This window comes from Lycorma delicatula, chromosome 11 (assembly GCF_047948215.1).
Source record: "Lycorma delicatula isolate Av1 chromosome 11, ASM4794821v1, whole genome shotgun sequence".
Taxonomy (NCBI): Eukaryota; Metazoa; Arthropoda; class Insecta; order Hemiptera; family Fulgoridae; genus Lycorma; species Lycorma delicatula.
Window position 1 is genome coordinate 25867044 of NC_134465.1, and position 27670 is coordinate 25894713.

The 27670-nt window shown below is 30.8% G+C and overlaps 1 protein-coding gene across 1 annotated transcript in view; it reads left to right on the forward strand.

The window, feature by feature from the left end:
• Window positions 1–27670, forward strand: part of LOC142332489 (protein O-mannosyl-transferase TMTC1-like) — a 755673-nt gene that overhangs the window by 556022 nt on the left and 171981 nt on the right. Inside the window, exon 10 of the mRNA XM_075378938.1 lies at window positions 6489–6602. Within this exon, the coding sequence (XP_075235053.1) occupies window positions 6489–6602 (114 nt within the window). The remainder of the gene's footprint in view (window positions 1–6488; window positions 6603–27670) is intronic.

Consider the following 27670-nt stretch of genomic DNA (forward strand, 5'->3'; position numbering starts at 1 on the left):
TAATACGTGGCTACGTATTACTTATAGGCTTATAAGTCTGTCTCTTCTTTTAATTTTATTTTTCCAAATGCTTCTTTCAACATCAATATGTCGCAACACTTCTTCATTTGTCACTTTATTCACTCGTCTCATTTTTAACATTCTCCTATAGCACTGCATTTCAAAAGCTTCTAATCTTTTCTTCTCAGGTTCTCCGATCGTCCAAGATTCACTTCTATATAAAGCTACGGTAAAAGATATACTATTAAAAATATTTTCTTGATGTTTTAATTAATTTTTGATATAAGAAAATTATATTTCTGACTGAAAGCTCGTTTTGTTTGTCCTATTCGGAAATTTAAAATGCTCCTGCTTCGTCCATCTTTAGTAATTCTGCTTCCAAATAACAGAATTCTTCTACCTCCCTAATCTTTTCTTTTCCTTTTTTTATATTCAATGGTCCACCTACATTATTTCTACTTCATTTCCTTATTTTATTTTTGTTCTTGTTTATTTTCATGCGTTATTTTTTGCGTAGGACTTCATCCGTTACGTTCATTGTTTCTTCTAAATCCTTTTTACTCTCGGCTAGAAGTACTATATCATCAGCAAATCGTAGAATCTTTTACCTTTTCATCTTTCACTGTTACTCATGATCCAAACTGTTCTTTTGCATCATTAACTGCTAGTTCTATGTAAAGATTAAAAAGTAACGAGGATAAGGAACATCCTTTTCTGACTCCCTTTTTTATTACGGCTTCTTTCTTATGTTCTTCGATTATTGGTGATGCAGTTTGGTTTCTGTAAATGTTAGCATTTGTTCTTGTATCTCTATACTTGAATCCTAAATTCTTTATTAAGCTTAACATTTTATTCCAGTGTGCATTATCAATTGCCTTTTCTAAGTTTATAAACGCTGAGTATGTTGGTTTGTTTTTCTTCAATTTTCTTTCTACTATTAATATAGCGATAAAATTGCTTTTCTCTTCCCTGTACTTTTCCTGAAACAAGATTGGTCTTCTGTAACACTTTTATCATTCTCCTCTCAATTCTTTTTACAGAATTATTCACTGTTAATAACGAAAAAAAAAATACTTTAACGGATGTGAAAATTCCAGTAGATTTCCTTAAAATGACAAAGAAATCGAATTTTTATAAAAAAAAAAATACTGAAGTTGAAAAAAGGTGCATTCTTCTAATATTTAAGAAAATCATATTTATCTAAATATTTGTAATTATTTGTTTGTAAATTTTAAGTTAGCTCATTTTAAATTTGTTCAATGTCGTCAAAATTAGTGATTTTCTGAACAGGTATTTAAATTTTTTATATATAATTTGATAAAAACTGTAAAATAAAAACTGTGTATTTTCCAGCATTTATTTTTACGAATAATATAAAATGTTTTTGTTGAATTTTATTTTCATGTTAAAAAGCTTAATTGTTGAAGTAGGAGAATAAATCCTATAAATCTTTATTTTTTTAGCGTTTATATTTCTGTAGTTAACTTAAACATTTTTTTGTTAATAAATTTTGTTGGGGTGACTTTTAATCTTTCTTTTTTTTAAATTTGTATATGCTTTTTTGATATTTTTTTTGTGACCTACGTGTTGGATTAAAAATGTCTGTGGGGTAGGTTTTGCAGATTAAGGACTGTTAGACCTTTTAAAATTTTGTATGACGTGAGTTCAAGCCGGCGTGAGCCAGGTTGATTTCTATCTTCTTTAATTTAATTCTAATTGATATGAAAGGATTTTTGGTAATATTTTAGGATTTTCTTTTTGGTTGCTAATTTATATTTAAAAAGAAGACAACACAGCTGTAGTAATTTCCCGTCACGCGGCTATTTATAAATAAAATATAACTAATATATTAATGATATGTTGAGAAAAATTCCGCATTATACTTTCAAGATAATATTGGCTTGAGGTTAAATCGAAAATTTCAAATCTGATATTACTAAAAAAAGCTTCTATTTTAAAGATTTTACTAAAAAAACGAAAGAAGAAACACATTAAAAAATGCCTGACTTTTGGTTGAGTCCAGCCGCTTGGTGAGGTTTGGGGCTCCAAATTTTGTAAAGATTATCTGAACGTCATGAACGATATGTTTTGGGGTATTCCAAAAGTACGGCAAGAGTACCGTCTGGTGTTGTTACAGAAGCAAGAGCAGCAGGCCTCCCCCACTTATCGACCGTTCAGCCTGACGAATTCTTTATGGACTATTGGAAAAGGTGCTTCATGTTAGGCTGAAGCAAAAAATTGAGCATAATGGTGGATTCTCCAGAAACCATTATGGTTTTCGTAATAGGATGTCCGCCCCCGATGCGGTAAAATGTGTGTATCGGCTGGTAGAGACGGCGGTTGCCGGCACCTGGCGCACGAGAAACATACCCGTAATTGTGAAGAATGCATTCAAATCGTGGTGCCAGGTTGCCGTGTTCGAGGCCCTACGGGACAAGCAGGTGGACATAGGTGTACGGCAAATGGTACAAAGGTACATGTAAGAAAGACGTCTGCTTCAACGGATTCGCAGCTCTCTTTTCCGGTTACGTGTGGGATACCTCAGAGGTTAGTACTTAGTCCGACGTTATAGAACTTGGTGTTTGATGGGGTGCTACCGCTAGAGGTGTTGTATCGGTGGCATTTGCTGACGATTTGGCATAATTAGTATGGGTGAGGTTTGTATACGACGTAGTGACAGCGGCCAATGAAGCTATAAACCTAATGCAACACTGGTTGATGGATAAGGGGCTAACCTTGTCTCCTGAGGAAACATCATTCATCTGTCTGGCTGGTAGGCGTCCTCTTTCTCCGATCCAGATCATGGTTGGCGGAGCCTTAGTACCCCAGGTGGAATCGGTGAAGTATTTGCGGGTTTGGCCGACGGCGTACGTTTTCCATACACGGGCGAGAGACATCTGATCGTGCAGGAGCGATGGTGCGGGTACTGAATAGGTTGCTGGGCAACGTGGCTGGCCCTTGGTCATCCAAAATGAAATTGTACGGCCATGTGATCAATTCTGTACTGCTATATGTGGTCATTGTTTGGTGAAAGCTCTGGGGTGCGATCGAGATCAGCGGGTACAGGAGGGTGTGAAGAGGCGGATTGCTCTCCGTATCGTTTCAGCATACTCTTCAATTTTGACTGAAGCAGTGTTAGTCGTTGCGGGCATCCCTCTATTTAAAAACTAGCCGGGATGAGGATTGGGATTATTGGATATGCCTAGGCGGTTGTTCCGAGAATGGCAGGTCCTCTAGGGCTGGCCCTCCACGGGTCAATGTACACATCGTCTGATCCGGCAGATCGAGCGTTGGGTCAACCGCAGCTTTGGTGGGTTCACCTACTAGTTAACCCAATTTTTATCTGGCCACGACATGTTTGGATATACTTACATGCCAGGAGGAGAGTTAATGACCCATATAGCCTTCCTTGCGGAGAGCTCGATACTCCGGAACATGTCGCATTCGACTGCCGGACGCGGGCTGCTGACGTCGCTGCTGTGAGTTGGCGACTGTGCCCCTTACAGTTGACACAATCATAAAGTGTATATTATCAGGGGCAAAGAGATTTGTGCGGTAACTGGCTTTGTGACACGGATAATCCAGCACAAAGCCAGGGAGGGTGGGACGGCGAGGGGTTGTGGGAGAGCCCCCTGCGGAGCTGCCGTTCGTCTGTGCTTACAGGGATGGGCGGAAGTGATGAGTCACTGGGACTCCCACATCACTTCGCGAAAGAGACCGAGACCCGGTCGGTGTGAGTGCCCTACACACAGAGTGCTCTCACTAGAGGCATTGGCGTCAAGACCGAGTGCCGGCTTCTGGAGTGGGGTCCAGTAACAACATAGTCGAGCATGGATACCCCGCCCTAAGGGTTACAGGCAGGCAATGAAAACATCTAACCCACGGGCTGACCTGTCGGACTAGAATTATGGCCGGCGAACGGGGAGGCCAGTTTGAGTACACAACCCCCTGGGCTGTCTTTTACATTGTTTTCGATCCTTGGGTGCGGGGTTAGGATGGAAAAAATTGTAAAGATTATTTTATATCCGTAATTAGATGACAATAAAAGAAACCACATAGAAAAACAACCATTATAAATATATAAGGTGATTTAGTGGCAAAAACAGAACGCACACACACGCGCGCGCGTATTTACGAACATTAACATTCTGAAAATTTTCACAAAATGGATTCAGGGATGGTCAAAATGGATAATTCCATTAAAATCTGAAAAACCTAAATTTTTCGTGATCACAATACTTCCTTTACTTCGTACAAGGAAATAAATCAATATTTGTAACTTTATTTTATTTAAATTAATGGTATTAAAGTAATTATTTTTTTATCTTTTCGTGTTATTTTTATTTAAAATTATAAATTAATGGATTGCATGGTATTTAAAATTAACCGAGTGGAAATAAATTGCACAGCAGTTTAATTCTCGAGTTTTAATATTTGCACAGAAGGAAATGGAAAATAGTTAAGAATCCAGTCAAATTAACTAAAGTATAAAAAAAATATATTTTCCTTGTAATATTTTCTCATTGTTATTTCAACAGGGAAAATAGAATTCAGATTTATTTATTTTTTATTATTTAAAATATGTATTTCTCTATAATTTATAAGTTACATAACCAGATTTATTAAAAGTCAATAAATTTTACTAATATTTTTTCAAACTACTCATTTTTCTGACAGCACCAAAACTTAAATTACATCTATAATTAATTTTATTACCAACAATTTCCCTAAAGGAAAATCATACAAAATTTTTGCCTTTAATTTGTAATTACACTATACTACCGTTTTATTATGTCTGTAGAGTCCTAGTTTCTGGGATATTAAATAATTTTATATTTATGGTTCAATTTTCAGATTTATGACGTGTAATTTAATTCTACTCTGAAGCAGTATAAACTTTATCGGAAAATAAAAAAAAAATCCTAAAGATTTAATTTTAACATATTAATTGAATTGAAATATTTTATGACTACGTAAGGTTAATTATAAATTATTATCGATCTTTGTACAAAATGATTAAAAAATAATTACTTTGAAAATTTTAAAAAAATTTTCTTTTAGAAATTATTGATAAATTATTAATTTATAAAATTTCAGCGCGTTTGGAAAGTTGCTGTGCACTGAAATTATGTAAATATAATGACGAAACTTTTTTAATTATTACTTTGTATTTTTACTTCATTACTTTACAGAAACGAATATTACAATTACTAGAATAGTTTATAAAAGGTGTTAAAAATGACCTCCTCTAACATCAGTACAATACTACACACGTTTCAGTTTGTTTTCAAACTCTTTAACCAGCCATATATTGGCATATCTCAAACCTATGCCGTTATAGGGGTTTTTAGTTCGTCAATCCTGCACGGTCTGTTACGATGGTCTTGTTTCGCTGCCTTCCATAGAAATTAATCAGATCGGGAGATCGTGCAAGCCACAAATGCCTCGAAATGATTTGTTCACGAAAGACAATTCCTAAAAATGTCATCGACCTGTTAGCTGTGTGCACTGCGACATCATCTTGTTGGAACCAACCGTGATCGATTTCCATTTCTGTTAACGGATTAATGAAGTTTGTTAAAACAGAACAATAACGATTATATTAACTTTATTTCAAAAAGAAAATTGGTCTCGCAATGCGCATTCTGCTCACACCTACTAGGAATCCAATTTTTGTTTCCTGTAAAGATTGTTCGTTTAATTCGTGGGAGATAGTTTTCGATCGTTGTAATGTATTTTGTGAATTAATTTAACCTCCCAGATGAAATAACGCTTCATCTATAAAAAAAACTAATGTCGAGAATACCTATTGAATTTCTGTCGATAAAATGTCTAAAGCATTGACAAGATTGAGTTCTTCAACACACATTAGTTTGTAGGGAAAAGTTTCAGTTTTTTTCTTACATCTTAATGTATAGCAAGTCCTATATTTTATTACTATGCTAAATTACGGTTTGATTTTGATTGAATTTTGGCCATAGCATCCAAATATCATTCGTTTATTAGGTAGTCTTCCACTTTGCTCAGAACAGTGATCTTCCACTTCTTTCGTCTTCAACAAATCCTGTTTCCCGAAATATTTCTATAGAGTTTGAACAGTATTACGTTCAGGAATAGGAGTATCTGTATACCTTTCGGTAAATTTGTGTTTCACTAAATTACTATAATAAAATTACCTTCATAAAAAACGTATTGAAGGAGAAAAATGCGTTCCTTTACCGAAAGACCCATTACGTTCTCGCAAATATTGATTTCGATAAACGGAACAACACGAAACGAAACGACGCGTGTTAAAACACAACTCAAGATCATCTAACGTCTTTGTTTATTACTGAGCAACGGCCAACGATGCAACAGGGCAACCAACTTAACAGAAAGAACAGAATGTACCATATAATTCCAAAACATACTGCACAGCGACTTTCCGAACGAATCGTATTATAACTAATTATTTTAAATGTTTATTTTTAATTTTTATCTTGTTTTAGAGCTGGAATACAAGCGCTTCCACACAATGCAAAAATGCATTATAACTTGGGGAATTTTCTAAGAGATACTGGAAAACCTGAACTAGCAAGAACACATTATACGGAAGCGCTGAGGTAAGAATTCTTTTTTTCTTTTTTGGTTAAAACAAATTTATATGATTAATTTTATTATTATTACTCATATATGTTTTTTTAGATAATAATAAGTTACCGCTGTTTCAAATGATAAATAATTACAACATTCAGCCGTATTTTAAGCAAAAAAATATATATTTCTATGATTATATGCAGGTTGTATTTTTCTAATTGCACTATTTGAAAATGTCTTGTTAAGGTAATTATTATAATATATATTAAGGTTAATTTTAAAAATAAGATTTGAAATGTTATTCCTTACTATCTTTATTTGAAATCAAATCAAATCATTTATAGTAAGTTTTAAAATCTTATTATCTCAAATCCCGGTCTGGCACGACATTTTTCATACGTTACATTAATATATCCACGCACAAACTTGAAGCATATGTGGCGATATCTACAAGTAAAAAAAAAAAACAAGTAAAAAAAGGGGGCTAAAAACGTCTGTGCCTTATCATCGCCCGGGATTTTCTTTAATAAAAAGGTAAAATAACTCTAAAATAATAAAACTTATAAGGTTTAAAATTAATATAAATCATATAATAAAAATTTATTAAAGTCTTTAAAATATATAAACTAAAATAATAGAAAAAAGAAACTATATAAAAGTTACCTAATTCCGTTAGGTTGTGCAAAAGGCTCCCTTCTCGTATAATAAAATTAAAGACATAAAACCCAAAAAATCAAAATTGAAATTCAAGGAAAAAAATTATCAAAAACTCTTCTAGCATAAAAAAAAATATATTTTCGTTCCAGAATTTGAATGTCATTACACTGAAAGTAGTTTGTCAAACAAAGTAGTTTGACAATTATTAAACGAATTTAACAATTTCAAAATCTATTCAAAAATGGATGTGCACTTTTTAGTTTTACAGAAGAAAAAAAGAAAAAAATTCAACTAAAAAATTGTGATAATAAATTGTTCCAAACATGATTAAAACAAAGAAATAATTTTTTATTTTAAAAATTTAATTATGTCATCAATACGACTAACACGTTTTATAAAATAGTAGAAACAGTTATACTACAATTATCGTTGGTAAATTACATTTCCAGTATGAAGAGAACATTGACAAAACCAATAACAGAAAAAAATGTTACATTTTTTAAAACAGATTGCCAGATGTTCCTATTCCAAAAAAAAAAAAAAAAAAATCGATGGGAAACGTAGATTGTAATGACAATGTTTTTATTTAGACTACTATTTTAATTTAATATCTAGTACTGTGTGAACATAATCTAGAGATTCATCAACAGCCAGCACTCAGAAATATTTCATAAATGATGATTGATTAAAATACTTTATTTTATATATCTAAAATTTTTAGAATATCTTCTAGATATCTTTTAGGTTCTTATAAGTATAGTAAGAACCTTAAACGACTTTGTTACTTTAGTTAATAAGAAAGTTATAGCGACTTTTTTTTCGTAAAAGCCCAATTTTCATCCCAATGAATCAATATTGACCATTAAGGGGCTGGGAGATGTGAAACGCAAAGATATGTTGAAATTTTCCGGAACTTGAATCATAGTACCCATTACAATAGGTAGCTTTCTTATGAAAGCTACCTAAAATAAGAGAAAAAAAAATTACGGCTCGCGATGTTTGTCATCTAAAGCTAAGAACTGTACCAAATACATTTTTACCTGTACGAAGGAAGGGTGACGGTCTATAACTGTATTTAGGATTTAGACCAGAGATTCCCAAACTTATTTTTCTCATAGACCACTTTCAAAATTTTGCTGGTTCCTGTGGACCCCCTGCAGCTACATTTCTACCATATTTCCAGTCGACGGAAAATGTGAAGATTAGATCTAACTATGAAAATTTGAATTACGGCTGAGTTCCACGAACTAATAGCTTCCGAAAAAAAGTGAGAATTGATCGGTTAATTTTTGATTGACTGTGCTGTGAGTGGATGTCAAAAAAGTAAAGTTCGCCGATTAAAAAAAATGCTTCCATCCAACTTTACGTTTTTGACATCTACTCACAGCACAAGAAAGCAATCAATTCTCACTTATTTTATTTAGAAAACTTCCCATTCAGAGTAGTAAAAAGCAAAAGAAAAATAGTATATTTTTTTGTGTTGCATTTATTCAAATATGTAATCATTACACTATTAATTATTACTGTTATCATATTGCAATGTGTAATAATATAATTGTCGTAATATAATTAAAATTAAACAATAATAACGTAATGTAACTTCTACAATGACAATCACAAGTAGTTACAATTTTAATGGGAAGGATGTACTTGATGGATTGACAGCAAATTATCAATATTTGGCTTCAGTTTTGTTAGGAATAAGATTGATACGCAAAGTCAAGCATTTTAGTTCTTCACTATCGAAACCAGATGAATTTTCGTGGACCCCCGCTTACGAATTGTGAACCCCCATTATTTTGTCACGCCAACGTAGACCCCCGTCGAGTCTCCCGTGGACCCCTGGGGGTCCAACTAGACAACATTGGGAATCAACGATTTAGACCAACTATTCTGAAATTCACATACTCAGATCACTCAAAGTTTCGAGTCCTCTGCTGATCAAGCTGTTGTTCTGAAGAAATTACAGTACACTAATAAGTTTTATAAATTGAAGGGGCTTTAGTTATTTATCAATATTATTCACACAAGCATGAGAATAATTAACGCGATGGAGATATAGGGAACGAAGCAGGCTGGCTAGGCCAGACCGGCTGATTATTTAACCCCTTGTCAAAAAATAACAGAAAGAAATTATTATTATTATTAATAGGTATTGTTTTTTATTAACTTTTTTTCATAAAGTAAGCTTTATACTAAGCTTATATATATATATTATTTTTAACCAAGTTTTTTGCTCTTTTTTTTATATTCCTGTTTTAAAGTTGCTTTTTAGAGATTTTAATTTTCTTATATTATTAAAGAAAAAAAAATACTAACCCGTCGGGTTTGTCTAGTGGTAAACTCATCGTCGTAAATCAGCTGATTTTGAAGTCGTAGTTCTCAGGTTCAATCTTAATAAAATTAGTTGCTTTTATTCGAATTTCAATACTAGATCGTGGATACCGATGTTTCTTTGGTGGTTGGGTTTCAATTAATCACACTTCTTAGAAATGGTCACCCTGAGTTTTTTTCAGAATTACACGTTTACTGATACAGTTAAATTACACCGATAAGTTGATAACGACTTTAATTTTTATGCGACTACAAAGAAATATATTAAAATAAATAAATTTTAAAAAATGCTGGGAAAATATTTACATGTTTTTTTCTTTATTATTTTCTTTGTTTTAATAAATTTTATCGTATTTTATAAATAACAAATATAAAGAAAATACAAATTAGCTAAATAATAAATCAAATCAAACAACATTATAGTGATTGTACAAAATATGACAAACGAAAGATCACGTCAGATGAATAAACTTGATTGAATAAATGTTATTACCTTGAAATAACAAAATAACAATTGTAGGCAAGTAATAATGTATCAAACTATATTAGAACATCGCGTGTACGTAGAGTTAGATAGGTTACTTTGTTATAAAGCATACCGACTAGATATGAATATTATTCACAATTTCTGGTTTCGTGCATACAAGTACTTTTACAAGTTATATCCATCTATAGTTTTCATATTACAATCTCAGATTTTGCTTCGAAATTCATTTTCACAACGAGTTTCGTTCTCTTTTATCTAAGTAACGTTCAAACGATCAAAACGTATACGTTCACTACCCATGTTTTTGTAACGGTTTGCCTCCGGAATTGGTATCACTTATATCTTTCATCTTTTGTTAGTATAAACTAATCTTATTTACTATATTACCATTATCTTATTACTATTATTATTATTTATCTACTATTTGTTAAATAAATAATACGCTAAAGTACTTTACATCACTATTATTATACCTTAATGAAATTATCATGTTGTACTCAGATTATCTTGCTCATAATTTAGATAAACATCTAAGCTAACATGATCGGTTACGTGTTATATTATGTACTTTATTACCCTAAAAAAAATAACAGCTTGAGGAATATTTTATAATTCTATATTTTGCTACAATTTTATGTAATCTTATTAAAATTAACATTAAAAAAATATAAATAAATTATTTAGATCGAAACGTAATTATATATTACACAGATCATAATACAAATAGGGGTTTGCTATCCACTTATAAGAAATCAACTATTCTAATATTTTTTTCTGGAAGGATCAAGGAAAACCATACTAAACCCTTGTTCGGAACATCATAACTAAGTAAAAAATTATAAATAAACATAGAAGCAGTTTACAATTTATATTAATATGTATAAAAATATTTTTTTTTTTTTAAATAAGAATGGTCAAAAGGTAGAAGTAATAAAAAATAAAATTTATACACAATAAAATATAGATTTTAAAGCTCTTAATTACTTAGTACCTGGATACGTCATTAAATGAAATACGCAAAAATTTAACCCACCGGGTTGATCTAGTTCCTTGGTAAACTTACGGTCTGATTTCAAGGTCGAAATTCTCAGGTTCAAATTCTAAAAAAGGTAGTTTTTAACGTAAGAAAATTTAATTTGTTCTATTAAACCCCGTTGTTAGTTCCTTACTTAACTTTACCTTTCAAGAAAGAAGAAGAGGGAACGAGACAAGCAGCCACCAGCCGTAGACCGAAGAAAGAAGAAACCCGAACTTTCCCCCGTTCTGCCTTTACGGGAAACCGGACTTTCTAAGGTTAATGGCGTGTAATTCGATTACTGCCAACTCACGGATAGTGCAGGCTAAAGAAGAAATAAGAAGTGAACAAAAGAAGAAAGAAGACCCGCAACGCGACTCACCCCCACGGATTAAAGTCCGGTAGAAGAGCCCAGCAGAGAAACAGCGGGAAGGGCAGCCACAGAAGAAGATGAAGATTTACAATCCTCTTACCCACCATCCTTAAAACTTACAATTTAATTCAGTGAGCACATGCGACTCTTTCCGGAGAAGGAGGCGCATTGCTCCCTCCAAATAACTAGGGCTCCGATAGGCGTAAGGTGCTATTACCGAAAGGACTTCAGCGAACGAACTGAAGAGGAATCACGCCGGGAGTACGAAGCTCAAAAGCTTATTCTCCCACGGTCAGACCCAGTAAATAAATTTCGCGCTGGTCCATACGGTTAAGAAAGCAAATTACCAAATCCGTCCATAAATAAAACTTAAATTTATAACCGCCACTAAATAACCCATGAAACTCACCCGATAATAGAAGACATAGCAGCAAGGGACATTTCCAGACAATGCGATCTGTAGGGAGACATACTGAAACTCCCGCTATTCTTGCGTTCCGTTCCGAATTTGTTCTAATATGTACTTTTATTCGGGTTTGAATACTGTAGGTATCGGTGTTTTTTTCGTGGTTGGGTATCAATTAACAACACGTTTCAGGAATGGTCGGCCTAAGTTTGTTCAAGACTACAGATTTACCGGTAAAATTTTAATTGTTGATACATTTATATTTAAAATTACTAAAAATAAATGTTCAAGTTTCTTTAACTAATCGCTATTATTTAAAAAATCATCAACAAGTAAATATTTTTTTAAAAAAGGAAATATTTTAATTTAATTTGGAATAAAATGATCGAAAGGTCTTTAACATCGTTAGGGAATTTTTAAAAACGGAATTTGGAACAACATAAAAAAGATTCTTTTTCGTTGGCTGAAGTTCATGAAAACTATTTTTTAGGAGGAAATGCATTTCCTCTTCATAGACAGTTTTAAAGTTTTTTCTATATGAATGATATTTCAATAGCACTAAACAAAGATCTGACACCCTAATTAATTTCGTTGTTACTTTTCATGAAGCCCCAAGATACAGCATTTTAGATGAGAGTAATCGTAAAAGAGTATAAGTAGAGAGGTAACAATTTATTCATAACCGGAAGCAAGTGACCTTTTATTAACGCCATTTTGGATTTCGTAACATCATCAAACAGTATTCCTAACTTCTGCCAGAAAATGAAATATTGTTTACGATATTTTCAAACTATGAATTTATGTTAAGTTGATCAGTACTGACAAACGCGAATTCAAATCACTAATTCGTTAAATTTAAATTTTGCTTTTCTAGACTAATTAAAAAAGTGTATATCAAAATTCTGATGTGGAAACCACATGACTTCCTTGTACGCCTATTGAATTACTTACATTTTTTGCTGCAGTTCATTTAACCTTATTTCATTTGAAAGTGAGATACGATCCTCAATTCTTTAATAAAGCGGACATTTACACAATTACTGAAATATTAGTTTTTTTATTTGGATTTCAAAATCCAAATTTTTGGGGTTTTTGGTCTTTTTGGGCACTTGTTGTTGTGAGAGAACCGTACGTTCAATAGTCACGCCAATACTAGTCAAAATGAATTCAGAGATGGTGAAAATGGATATTTCCGTTGAAATCTGAAAAACGGAATTTTTTGTGATCACAATACTTCCTTTACTTCGTACGAGGAAGTGAAAATAAGTTCATTGTTTCTTTATAAACATATCAGTATTAAAATAAGTTCAGCATTCTTTGTAGATAAGTTCTCGGGGAAAAAATTCAGTTATATTTCGATAATCATTAGATGGTAGAAAAAATATATATATTTGGAAAAATCATGTTCAAATCGACGTCTTGAATACAAATAATAAAAAATTAATTCTTAACTTTCCCAACATTAGATAGGCTCAGATTTTATTATTAGTATTTCGACCTCCACTATTAAATTTTTCCGTAGATATTTTTTTTTTATTCCAACGTATACATAAGGGAAAAAGTACATCAAAATCAAGTATATATATTTTCCTATTCTGTATAATACGCATAGTATTGTGACGATCTGATTTCCTGTTACACAACTTCGTATTATTAAGTCAAGAATTATTTCTTGAGATTCCTTTTTCCATTATTTTGAAACAAATTTTTAGAAAAAAATAACCATTATATTTGTTTATTATCAATTTAAAGTAACCAAAATCTAAAAATCTTAAAATCTCTTTCATGTAACCATTAACCTATGCAATTAGCAATCAAATATTAAGTAGAAAATTAAAATTCATCAATTTTTTATCGATATTTAAAATTACATAATTGTAAATGTAACCAGTGAATTATATATAATTAAAATTCTTAAATAAAAATTTAATGTTCAGTTCTCACTTTGATTAACATCATTTTTACTGAAAAATAAAAATTATGTTTAAGTATAATTTGAAATATAAAAATTTATATTTGTTGTATCTGTATCTAATTTATAATAAACTTCTTCACATATATTCAGACTATTAATAAAGCAACTATACTGACGACTTTTCTTGTAAGATAAATTCTTTCATATATCTTTACATTAATTTATACTTTATTCTTCTATGCTGCATAGCACACTAATATATTTGTATAACGTCAATAATGACTTGCACAGTACTCCGCGAGAAGACAGAATTTTTGTTTGCGACGCCCTTGCAACTTTGCAATAAGAAACGTATACGATTTTCCAGTATAAGAGTACAACGCAGTACGCGTTTGATTAACGAGTAGACCATGTACATAAGGATCAAGGTTAAATCGCTCACTAAATAGTCAATATAACCTCAAATTGAAGTTATTGTCGATATTAAATAGAATTTAATTTAGTAACTAGTCGACGAATCTTCATCAAAGTTTTACATGCATAACTTCACGTACACTTCTACAGCATATATAAATTTCAATGAAATTGATTTAGTAGTTTACGAAATTTTCGAGCCACAAATATAATACATAGGTCTATACGTATAAGGACATTAAATTTTAAGTAAATGGATTTTTCGTAATTCTCATACCACAAAAAGTAAAGAAAACTCAATTTCACCTTCACAATATTACCGTGCGACCGAAAGTAATATCATACTTTGCTTCGAAAAGTCGGTAATATATTCTTATTTAATATGTATTCATATAAAAAAGAAAAATAGTTTTAGGAAACTCATCATTTACAAATAATGTATAAAGTTAGTTACAAAATAAGTTTATCTTTTATATTAGTTTTTTTTAAATTTAAAAATAAAAATAATTTTTGGTGATTTTATGTAATCTTTTTACTTTTTTACGATAAATTTATCTTTTTTACTATTTCCCTTTGTCTTTATTACCAATATTTTTCTGCTTCAATTCGTTATTTGGAGAGATTTATTTCTTTGTTTGTTGCTACTATTGAATGTATTTTTTACTAATATATAGAAATTCTATCGTATAAATTCAATTGCTTTTTATCTTTGTTTTTAAGTAAAAAATTAAAATAATTTAAAGAAAATATTTCATTTTTAAATAAGATAAATATTTTAAACTTATTTTCTATAACCTATTTTAATTTTTTCATTTCTTATAAAATAAAAAAAATATTAAAATAAATTTTACCTTTTTTTTAACCATGCATATTAAAATACCAACATGGTCTTACATATATTCTACTTGTACGATAAATAAATTAACCGGTGGACTGCCATGAGACATCAAATGAAGTATCAGCCAGTTATCCATTATTGATATGAGACATAATCTGATGTCTCAATGTAATGCGACACTTAAGATGCAATATTATTGTTTCTTTTAATTTTTTTGTACCAAATTACATATTATTTTAAAGATAAATTTCTGGATATTATTGTTTTGTATTTAGCTTAAATGTTTTTCTTTAAATTCGATAATAAAGAATGTTTTGTTGTTTTTTAAATCACCAATTAAAAACAAAATAAACATAAATGAAATGTGTTGTAATAAAATGTGAATTTATTTTTGTTATTTAATGACAAAGTTTAATTATATTTTAATACTAAATACTATTAAAAATATTAAATTCTAAATTTACTTTAAAAATCTCAATTCAAAGCATAATGTTGCCAATTCAAGCCTTGGAAATGTTGCATTTTTCAGTGTGGCAGTCAACCTGTTAAACTCTCAAAATTTTTCTCTAATAAAAATCAAAGTAGGAAAACCAAAAAAAGCTTCTGTTTTGTCGTCACTTTACCTCGAGAACAACATACTTGTTCGTAGGTCTGTTTAAAAATTATCAAATTTTTTTTTAAAACGCCAGTCACTTGTTTTATATAATTTTTTTATCTATTTATATCCATACTAATATATTTTGTATGCAAATTTATACCAATCTATATAGGTACCAGTACCACTTTAAATTCAACTACAAAAATACATTCTAGAAAGTCTTAATATAATGTCGTCTCAAATATTCTTAAGAAAAAAGTGGAGAAATCAGTGTAAAAGAAGGAGAAAGATTGTATATGGTTTGCATATCTTTTTCCTTTTTGCTGCAGTGTTTAATTTGCAAACAAGACATCATAACTCTATAGTATCTTGAGTATATAAAATAACTGTTTTGCAAAAATTCTGTACTAAAAAAATGGGAGAATTACATATAAGATACAATCAATCCTTAAAAGCTTTCCATAGCAGCCATTTCATAGGTACAAGTAACAACCTCATCAACATAAACCAGAATTTATCCATACACAAAAAAATGATATGCCTTAATATACATAAAGTTATGAAATATGCATATATAAATCGCAAAACTATTTACAAAATAAACAGTCTGAATCCAACGCGCTTTAACTTTAAATTTAAAATACATGTCATCTTACCTATAAGAAAAACTGTCAGTAATATTACCAAATGTCTACAAAGCGATAACACAGTACTAGTCATTGAAAATGACTGATAAAACAACTGACTGCTATATAACGTTTTTTTAAGATTATATTTGATGAATTTCGTTCGGTTTATCTTTTACAAACTTACTAGTGTTAGATACAATGAAGTATATTACTTTATAAAGGTTATATATTATAGTTTGGTAGAACATCATACCGCTGTTGTCATTGATTTTATGGTACTCATGTACCCATAATATAACACGGTACTGAGGGAATGTATTTTAGAATGAGTGTTGTACTTTGATCGGTAGAGATAACTTTAGTAACCGGAATGGGATGTGGCTGAACGCAGGTTAAATGCTCGGTCGATAGCCCATAATATTAAGCTACAGGAGGTGATGTGGAACTATGCAAAATTGTACTGTAGAAGGGGTGACAAACGGTTGCAGTGATTTGTTGACAACTACTATGCTCTGTATCGCCTATGGGTAGGATATATTCTGCTGAACGGTATTCGTAAATTCATTGTACATTAGATGAGTTAGGGTTTATTCTACACTGCTTTTTTACTGAATATAGAGCTCTATAGTGTATTATCGATACAAAGATCGATTTTTATGTTAATGTTTAACGTTTCGATGAGTTTTGTTTATTTTTAGCTGCATTTAAATGTTAAGTAATTATTTAAACACAGTGATAGATTGCATTGACAAGAAGTGTTTACGAAGGATTTAGATGAATTAAACATTTCGCAATAAATATTTATAGTAAAGCAATTAAGGACAAGTAGAAAAATATACAAAAAAAATAAATGAGAACTCGTCAATAATGTATTAAATTTACAGTAACTTCAATCCCTAAAAATCTGTACTAGATTGTTTTTTACACATATTCGTATTTTTATACCCAAATGACATATTCATTTAAGCGATTGTACTTCCTTGTACGAAATAAAGAAAGTATTGTGATCGCAAAAAATTACGGTTTTTATATTTCAACGGAAATATACATTTTGACCATCCGTGAATCCATTTTGATTAGATTCGGTGTAACGTCTATACGTACGTATGTATTCACATATCTCAAAAATGATTAGCCGTAGAATGTTGACATTTTGAATGTTGGACTGTTGTAACGCCTAGTTGTGCACCTCCGTTTTTTATTGCAATCGACTGGACAAAAAAAGCCCAAAATCCAAAAAAAATTGGATTTTTTATTTTTTCTTATATCATAAGTGGTATTTAATTTCATTGGTTCCAGAGTTATAGACAAATTAAATTTTAATTAATGAAATATTTGGATCATACTAGGAGAAGGCACATTGGTTCGAATCAGACTTTATCTCATACTTTTATTAATTTAAATGTATTGATTTATTAATGATTAATCTCTTATTGTAAAAAAAAAATTACAATAAATAACAATTCTTAATAACAATAAAAAAAAAAAAAAAAATGAAAAGATGTCTGAAGTTATTAATGAAATAAAATTTTATGTACTTTTCATTTTAAAAAAATGTGTATATGTAATTTAATAGCCGTACAAGGAAGTCACATGGTGCCTACATCAGTAATTTTGGAGTTCGCACAAGGAAGTGATCGCGAAAAATTTCGGTTTTCAGATTTCAACGGTACTTATTTTCATTGGTTCCAGAGTTATAGCTCAATAACAGGTTTAATTAGTGAAATATTTTGTTCTTACAAGGGGAAGGCACATCGGCTCGAATCCGCCTTCATTTCCTTTTTTTTAACTTCTTTTTTATTTTAGTATATTGATTTATTAATAATTATTATTATCTGATCGTAAAAGAATTTACAATAAAGAATTCAACAATAACAAAAAAATATATAAATTATTATTATATATATATATATATATATATATATATATATATATATAACATATGTAATTTAATAGGCGTACAAGGAAGTCATGTGGTGTTCACATCAGATTTTTTTATAATTTGTATACGATATCAAATTATCTAGAATAAAAAATAATGGATGAATATGTAATATTACTTTTGTAGAAATTTTTTTTTAAATTTTAAAATTTTCTTGTATTAATGTTTAATATAATTCGTTAGAAAATTTTAAAAATTATAATAACTCAAAATTAGAAAGATTTTTTTTTTAAATTCGTTTAGCAGATATGATGGTTTTGTTGTTGCCAATGGGAATGTTGAAACTTTGTTATAATAGCATCGTTTGTACAAATTTCGCAGGTTCTGTCACAAAAAATACTTAATACGTTCTCTAATGCTATCACATCAGCAGATTAATATTAATGACGTCATTGAAGCCTTTGTCCTAAACTAATTTAATGTTCTTGTGGCGTCACTAGTGGCCGATGTTATAAATAGTGTTGGTTTTGATTTTCCAAGAATCTTTCGTGGTCTTTAGGAGTCTCTTGCACAATATTGCAATTCGCGCTGGCGTCAAAGTGCGTAACGAACTGCAATCTATAAAGGTGTTTAGGTAGGTCTCAGTTGCGCTTTGAATTGCTTATGAATACCCAATATCCGTTTGATTTCTTTATTAATTTATTTCCTTGGTATTTTTGACGCACTTTCTCCCATCATCCTTTTGCTGAGACGCTATCTCTTTCTTCATTGTTGTAGAATTTTGTTTATTTATTTTTCTACATGCTTGCCGAAGTTCGGTGTCTTTCAAAACTTCTTATTTTAAAGTAATTTTTGAGAAATTATATTATTTCATATTTTATTTCCTCCACAGAACTAAGTTTTTTGAGATCATATTAAAATAAATTCTTATTTTTTTTTTTTCTGTTTCGCTTCCGGAACCTCTGTAAGGTATTACTTCAGAGGATGAATGAGGATGATATGTATGAGTATAAATGAAGTGTAGTCTTGTACGGCCTCAGGTTTAACATTCATAAGATGTGTGGTTAATTGAAAGCCAACCACCAAAGAACACCGGTATCCACGATCTAGTATTCAAATCCGTAAAAAAATTAATATTAGAACAAATTAAATTCTCTTAAGTTGAAAAGTCTCCCTATATTGTTAATTTTACCACTACGTTCTTTTGTTGTCTTTTTTAATTGCATAAGTATTTAAACTGACAAGTAACTTTTTTTTATAGTTTTTTAATTCTTTAGCAATCAAAAAAATATTATATGCAGTTTTATTCTATATTATAACCTAGTGAATTAAGTTCCATTATTATAAATGATTAATTTAAACGTCATGAAAACATTTTTGAAAGTATATGTTTGGAGTATAGATTCATATGAAAGTAAAACGTGAACGATCGGAGCACCTGAGAAGAAAAGATTAGAAGCGTTTGAAATCTGGTGCTATAGTAGAATGTTAAAAATCAGATGGGTGGATAAAGTGATAAATGATGAGGAACTGCGGCAAATTAATGAAGAAAGAAGCATTTGAAAAAAATATAGTTAAATAACACACAGACTTATAGGCCACATATTAAGCCATCCTGGAATAGTCGCTTTAATATTGCAGAGACATTTAGATGAGAAAAATTGTGCAAGTAGGGCACGTTTTTAATGCGTAAAGGATGTAATGTGTTAGGGATGTAAGGTGTGAGGGGTTTTCCGAAATGAAACGACTGTCACTAGATAGGGAATCTTGGAGATTTTTATTAAACCAGTCAAATAACTGAAAACAAAAAACAAAATTATAAAAGATACCAATTATTTATAATTAAATCAGATAGATGATCGGCATACATAAATTTTAGATGGTAAATTTAGTTTTAATTATATGAAAATTTATTTCTACAGCCAGCTGATCCGTTTATACTGAATCGACAGTCGAAATCAATCTGATCGAAAGCTAAATTTATCGATTCAGCATCCTTCCTCAACATGAATCTATGACAAATTATATATACATGTTTTATACAAAACATATGGAAATGTATGAAATAATCAATGGAATATTGTATTTAATCACCCAACTTACGTCACTGTGTAAAATTTCACCATTGTATGACGTCAGGACATGGGTTTAATTAATGCCTACAAGAATTGAGGACACGGTAAAACAATTACACGTTAAAGAAAAACTTGTAATAATCTTCTATATAAATAAAAATTAATGTTTGTTTGTTTGTCCCATATTCGTTCCTATGCCATTCATCCGATTGCGATGAAACTTAGGTGAGTTGTTGTGCGCAAGCCTACGTAGGTTTCTGAGTTAGTTTGGACCCGCTAGGTAGCGCTGAAGTCGAGATATTTTATTTATGGTCCGATTTATCTCCTATTCAGAATATGTATTAGTTACGTGAAAAAAATAAAAGTTTAATTTTTTGCAAAAAGTGGGACACGCTAGGAGGCGCTGGGAGTAGAAATATTTCGAAAAATTGCATTTATTGTCCGATTTAGCTCATATCCAGAATATATATTATTCACGTGAAAATTAACATTTTTGCGAAAAATGGACCCGCTAGGTGACGCTGGAGTTGAGATATTTAGAAAAAATTTTATCACCTAATAACTATCTGAGGAAGTCGATATTAACATAGATAACGACAAAGACAATCGATATAGACGATATCTTTCGATATATACAACTAAATTAAATTTAGTAAAAGAAGTGTTAGGTTATTGATTTATTTATACGTTTTTTTATGAGTTTAATGAATGCAGATGGGCCCAGGGTGCAGACTCCTTGATTAGACGGGAAGGGCAAGTGAAGCGATCCGAGAGCGGCTAAACATCCCTGATCGCGATGGGAAACGCAAGTAAATATATAGCGCGGGCGAAGCGGCGATGGGTCTGCTAATAGTTAAATAAAGCATAGTTACAAACTTGTATAATAATTAATAGCCAATCGCTTTCATAAATTACATTCATGTCAAACGTTTTAAAACAAAAATTATTTATAATTTTACAAAAATTTAATAACTACTATAATATAATAAACTGTAAATCATTAATAATTAAAACACATGGATTTTTAAAAAAATGTTAATTCACGTGAAATGACATGTAAAGGCTATTTTTATTACTATTTGAAAAATATCGATTTATGTAAAAGTGAACGTCAAAAACTACAAGATAAATAAACTACGGTATTCTCTGAGGCCACTGCCTTTGAACAAAATATTACAATGCGCTTTACTGTCACGCAACATTGTAGCACTCTATTTCGGAATAAATGTTTCCCTTCGAATAGTTGTTGGTTTACTCAGGCAACATGTACTGTAAAGTGTGACTCGTAAATGTCATATGACACTCATAGCTATTTATATAATACTAAATTTTAAATAGAATTAACAGATATCTGATTTAATATTAAATTGTTACTATATAATCTTAAAAAGAATGCGTTTAAAAACGTTGGATTTTCGTTCAATAAATGTAGGATATTTTTAAATGCAAAGACAGAAGGTTTTCATGTTTGTAATACTTTTTTTTTACAGTTGACATAAAGTGACTAAAAAGTCACTTTAGTGGCACAGATTAAATTATTCACATTAGATAATTAATGGATATTTACTAATAAAAATTACGTACAATGGAAAAGAAAATTATGCCCGTAATTTTTTTAAACTGTTTTCATTAACAACTTATTTTATAATTGATTAAAATAAATTTTTAACTAATAATTTAAAAAGGCTTTTTAAATCACCTTATTAGTCAATCATCCGCTAACTCGTTTTATTATCTTGTCGATATTTCCGTAATTAGTTCAATATTTTCAGGTTTAATAGTATATCCATCAAATTTTCAAACATCAAAACGGTTAATTTTCTGAATACTGTTGTATTCCCAATTTCAACTAAAAAATGATTTTCTTATAAATATTTTTTTCTTTTATTTAGCAAATTTTTTTCCTTATTCCAAAATAAGGTACTGTATTAAGTTAGAAGATAATATTGACATTACAACTAAAATTATTAACATTGGTTACTGATACTGATATAAATTAAAATATCGTGAAATGAAACAAAAACAAATTTACAAAAGTGCTTCAATATTCCGTACAAGTAATCTCACAATCCATCCACTAAAAATTATTTTCTTTAATTCTTTCTTTATACTTGTACAATATATAATCCTTAAGCTTAACGTCAGTAACTATTCCCCAGTTTATGAAAAAGATACAAATATCTTTGTATTGCACTGTACGTTTCACAGTTCCATTGGCGTGGTGTTTGGTTGTTGCGCGCATGCGCACATAGGAAGCTGCACGCGAGGCAGCGAGGATAAGAGTGCACTGTCCCTCTCGCAGTGCTGACCCAGGCATGCTGGTGGAAGGTAGTTTTTTTTTACTCCGCGAGTTTTGTGCTTAAAAACCGTGTACCATATTCTTCAATTGATAAACTGTAGAATTAGATATCCTGCTTCCAATTATTCTATTTGATTCTTTTTTTTTCAAAGAAGAAGGATTTGATTTTTAAATAAATAGGTCAAGGTTGAACGGTACAATTTAGGTTAAAGTAAGTAAAAAGTGATTGATTTTGTTCTTTTAGGATTTTATCAAATTTCTGAATAAATTTTCTTTTTATACATGTTTCTGTTCCTTTTACACAATTTTAAAACAAAGGCTAAAAGATTTCTGGAGCATCAACCTCACTAATTTTAGTTACGAGCCGACACTGAATTTCAGTTTGCTGGATTACAGTCACGTACTGATTCTTAAACAAGCAGTATTGTGACAGATCTGTTTACACAACGCTATTAATCTTTCCTGTCTCTTAACGAAAGAGACATTCGTGAACCAGTACGAAAAACCTTTTTCTTTCTTTTGCTTGTTTGGCTTCCGGGAATTACCGTTCAAGTATTACTTCAGAGGATCAATCCGGATGATAAGTATGAATGTAAATGAAGTGTAGTCTTGTACAGTCTCATTCGACCATACCTGAGATGTGTGATTAATTGAACCACAATCACCAATGAACACCGGTATCCACGTTCTAGTATTCAAATCCGTATAAAAGTCTTTACTAGGATTTGAACGCTGGAACTCTCGATTTCCAATTCAGCTGATCTGGGAAGACGCGTTCATCACTAGAAAAACCCGGCGTTTATCATTAGTACCAAAACCCTTTTTTTTCCTCTAGTTAAGGGAGTAATCCCATTTACGGACAAAGTGTCCGGCTCGCTAACAGGTTCCGCAGATGTTACAGCGTATGTAGCCTGCGCCCTACCGACTAAACCTCCCCCTGACCAGCCTCCCTCAAGGCCCCTAAGGCCAGAACCGCATTTAAGCATTAGTCAGCCCCACAAGGTGCCTTCGAGCTCAGTGTGTTCAGAGTCCCCGTGCATCATCGCTGTCGCCCATCCATGCAAGCACAAACGAACGCCAGGTCTGCAGAGGGCTGTCTGTTCTCCCTTCGCAGTCCGTTATCCTACACCTCACTTCCTGAGGTTTTCGCTTAGTACCAAAAACTTAGAATTATATAAAATCCCTTTGACTTGTCAAAAACGAAGAGCATGCTATTTATGTAGCACCACACCAATTAATTTAATCAAACTGTCGAATGAAAATAACAGTTACAAATAGCAAATAGTCACAGTATACGATTAAAATTATTTAACGTACCAACTAATATACAGACTGCAATATAACTATGAGAACGTAAGACAGGTTAAAATATACTTATACCGACGAAATATAACATAAAAATTAGCAATTTAATATTATATATTATTAATTAATTCCTAAATGATTTACATAATATTAGTAATTTAGAAAATGAAATTTAAGGAATAAGATCCAAATTCTCAAGTAAATTTTAATATCAATAAAATTATTTTAAATCTTCCGTTATTATTAATTTTTTTTTTATCTAATTACATTTCAAATCAAAAAATAATACAATAAATATGTGTATTATTATCACTGTTGTTTATCAAATTCCAGTATTTTTTTAGACGTAAATCGGAATTTAAAATTTATAACATGAAAATTCATGTTGTAATGTTTAAAGCAATTCTATTCACAACGCATGAATGACAGCGTTAGTAAGGTGAACTGGCGTCACTTCTGAATTCCTTCCTTACTGTTTTGCCAATTAACGTGCAACATGAATGTACACAGTTAAACAAACTGTGCTAAATTAACTCATTCATTGTATAATAAGTTTTATAATAATAAATGTATTTTTAAAAATAAAACTTTGCGTGTATTATTTTAACATTAAAATTCAACGTACCTAATATTTCTACATGCAAGTACGCATTTTAAGCTGCGTATTTTAAATTCATATTAGGGTAAATATCAGCAGGAATCGTAATCATGACCTTGAAATTATTCCTTTCTTTCATTTTCTTTATTTTGTTTTGTTTTATTAAGAACTGTTTCCTTAATATTTTACACGCAAACATTAAATTACGTATGTAAAATGAAACCCTTATTTCATTTTTATTTTATGATTAAAAATATAATGTAAGTTCTGTTATTACTTTTGTTTTTAGAAAACTTTGTTATATAATTTTTAGAATAGTAATTTAAAAAAAATTTTTTATTAAAATAATGAATGCCCTTATTAAATTAAATTATTTCCTTTTATAACGAAGTTTTTTATATTAGATTAAATTTGATTTAACATCATACTTTTCTTATATAATAATATTATTTATTACTTTGATAAGCTAAAAAATATCTATAAATTAAATAGAGTGAAATTTTAATACATAATTATTATTTTTAATTTTTTATATATATCTGTTCTATAAACAGTTAGAATAAATAAAATATCATCAATGACTAGCTCAAAAAGAAATACAAACATAGGCTAACCGATGTGCCGGCCTCCGAGTTATAGCGTCTCGGCTTTTCATCCGGAGATCCCGGGTTCGAATCCCGGTCAGGCATTTCATTTTCACACGGTACATTGTCATCCATCTCATCCTCTGAAGTAATACCTAATAGTGGTCCCAGAGGTTAAAACCGTTATACTCACATCACGAAGTTTGTTAGAACTTCCCCGGTAAGAGTCCGCAGAAAACTGGATGACACGGTGAAGTCAACGAATTATGTTTACAGTTCTAAACGTGACCTAACCTAAAATGAAATGAAAATGGGGGAAAAATTAAAAAATAAGCATGAAAACAATTAGATTTTTAACAAATAATACTTTCAAAAAATACCTCGAATTTTGTTAGACAATTTTTTTTTACATTTGATGAACCGCGGGACTCGAATATGTCAGTTTTTCTTTTTTTTAAAGGTGACTTTACGAATCGCGCCGCTAGGTAGCAGTACATGATAGTACTAGTTAGCGTACAAAAAATTGATAATGTACTTGAAATAATAAAATTTAAAAGAAAATATGCTACACCTTCTTTTAATACTAAATGCTCTATGTAAATGAAAGTACTGAAGATGAAACAATTTTTTTAATTCCCATCACTTTGAAAAAAATAGTAAATGCATTAGTTTACAAGATATTATACTAGTTTTATTAAAAAAGGAATAAATAAAACAGAAATAAATTCGATTGGTAAAATTTTTATTCTACAATTAGAACTGTTTGAACTAACTGACGGGAAATAAAAAAAAGTTCATTTAATAATTTGTGTAATTTGTTCTCCGTTAGTTCCTTCATATCTATTATCGCAGTGCTATCCAGGGCTCCGTCTCTTTTAACGGGCTTTCCTGTGTAAGTATTGCGGTACGCATTCTTCGGCCATTTCTTTTTGATAAAGTCTACCGTTTCTTCATCGGGGACTCCATTGTTAAGTCCATCTATAATAGGACAGCCAGAGGCAGTCACAGTCTGTGTTGTCACCTCCCCTGTTTGTTTCTTTCCTGTAGTGAGAGTACTACCGCTTACCATTCTTCTTAATTCTTTTACTGTGCTCCTTAGTCCCGCATCGACCTGCTTTATTCTTCGTTTTACCTTCTTATCGATGCTTTTCCGGAGGTCAGATGCCAGCCGTTCCAATTTTACGACAAAGTCCTCGAGTTGTTTGGGAAACTCCTCTTCACGGTTGGAGGTTTTCTTTATAATGTGTCTTTCTATCTTTTTTCTAACATCTGTACTCCGACGGGGATGAAGCCCCCCAGGCTGTGCATCAGGTGTCAGCACGCTGGTGCTGGCCGTAACAGGCGTAACCTACATGTCAGCATGTCTCTGATCTATTCTTCTGCATTTTTCAAAAAAAAGAAAAAGAAAAAAGGGGGATTCTTTTGGGGGATCCGGGTTGGAGATCAAAGGGTGTTGTGGCCGGGGGGCCTGGAGAGTGAGTTATAGAATTCACTGTACTGTAGCTGAGTTTTAAATTTTAAGTGAACTAAACCTATAATCGATCTTTCTAACGATTCACTATTTAAGAACAAACATTATTTTTTTGTCAGACTGCACTGTATCCATCCGCGACTTCCTGCAGTACTTTCTAAAAACCACGTGTTTCTGATACTACATTAAAACGTTCATATCTCACTCAATATTACACCTATAAAGACGAAATGTAAACCTAATACATATCTTATCCTATATTTAATGCTTTTATTGTGATTGTCTGTAACCCCTGAACACCCCTATCTTTCTGGTGTATTTTTGTACTGGGAATAAGTGAACAATAAATCGTCCTTAGACAACTTTTCATTTCATCAGTAAGATACTGTAACAATAATAATACCTTACTTTTAAACATTTTATATTTAATAATTTTAATACTGTTAACATACAAGGAAGACTTATTTTTTCAGTTTATTATTCTCTCTCACTCTCTCTCCCTCTCTGTATATATATATATAGGATTGTGCGTTTCCCGTCACAATCAATTTTTTTTTTTATTTTATATTTTTTAGTCAAGTAATCGGAGGGAGGTGCAGCCAGTCGTGTAACATGTAGCAGTAAATATGGCAGTGACTGTGCTGGTTGAGCCACCCCTGTTGTACACCGTAGCACACCTTAAAAATCGAAATTCAATAAAACCCGAAAATGTTTTTTAGATATTTATCTGAAGAGCATTTGATAGCCTAAATCTACTGAATATCTCGTTTATTATGGTCAGAAATGGGGAAAAATTTCGAAAAATCGTTCAAAATATTTTCATTTTTCTTCACCTCTTTCGACGTAAAATTTGCAAAAAATCTAGAAATTATTTTTTTAGATATTTATATAAAGATTACATACAATAAGATCAAGTTAATATCTACATTTCTTACTAATAAATTAAAAAATTGCCAGATTTAAAAAAATCCAATGATCCATTTTAACCCTTTAAACTTGAATTTAATAAAAATCTAGAAATTACTTTTTGTACATTCACATGAAGAACATACAGACCAATATCTTAATATTTTATCAAAAAATTAAAAAATTATCAGAGTTTCAAAAAAGAAATCAACAATTAATTTTAACACTTAAAATTCGTAATTTCAAAAAATCTCAAAATTCCTTTCTAGATATAGATACATGAAAATTATATACACTAAAAATCAAAT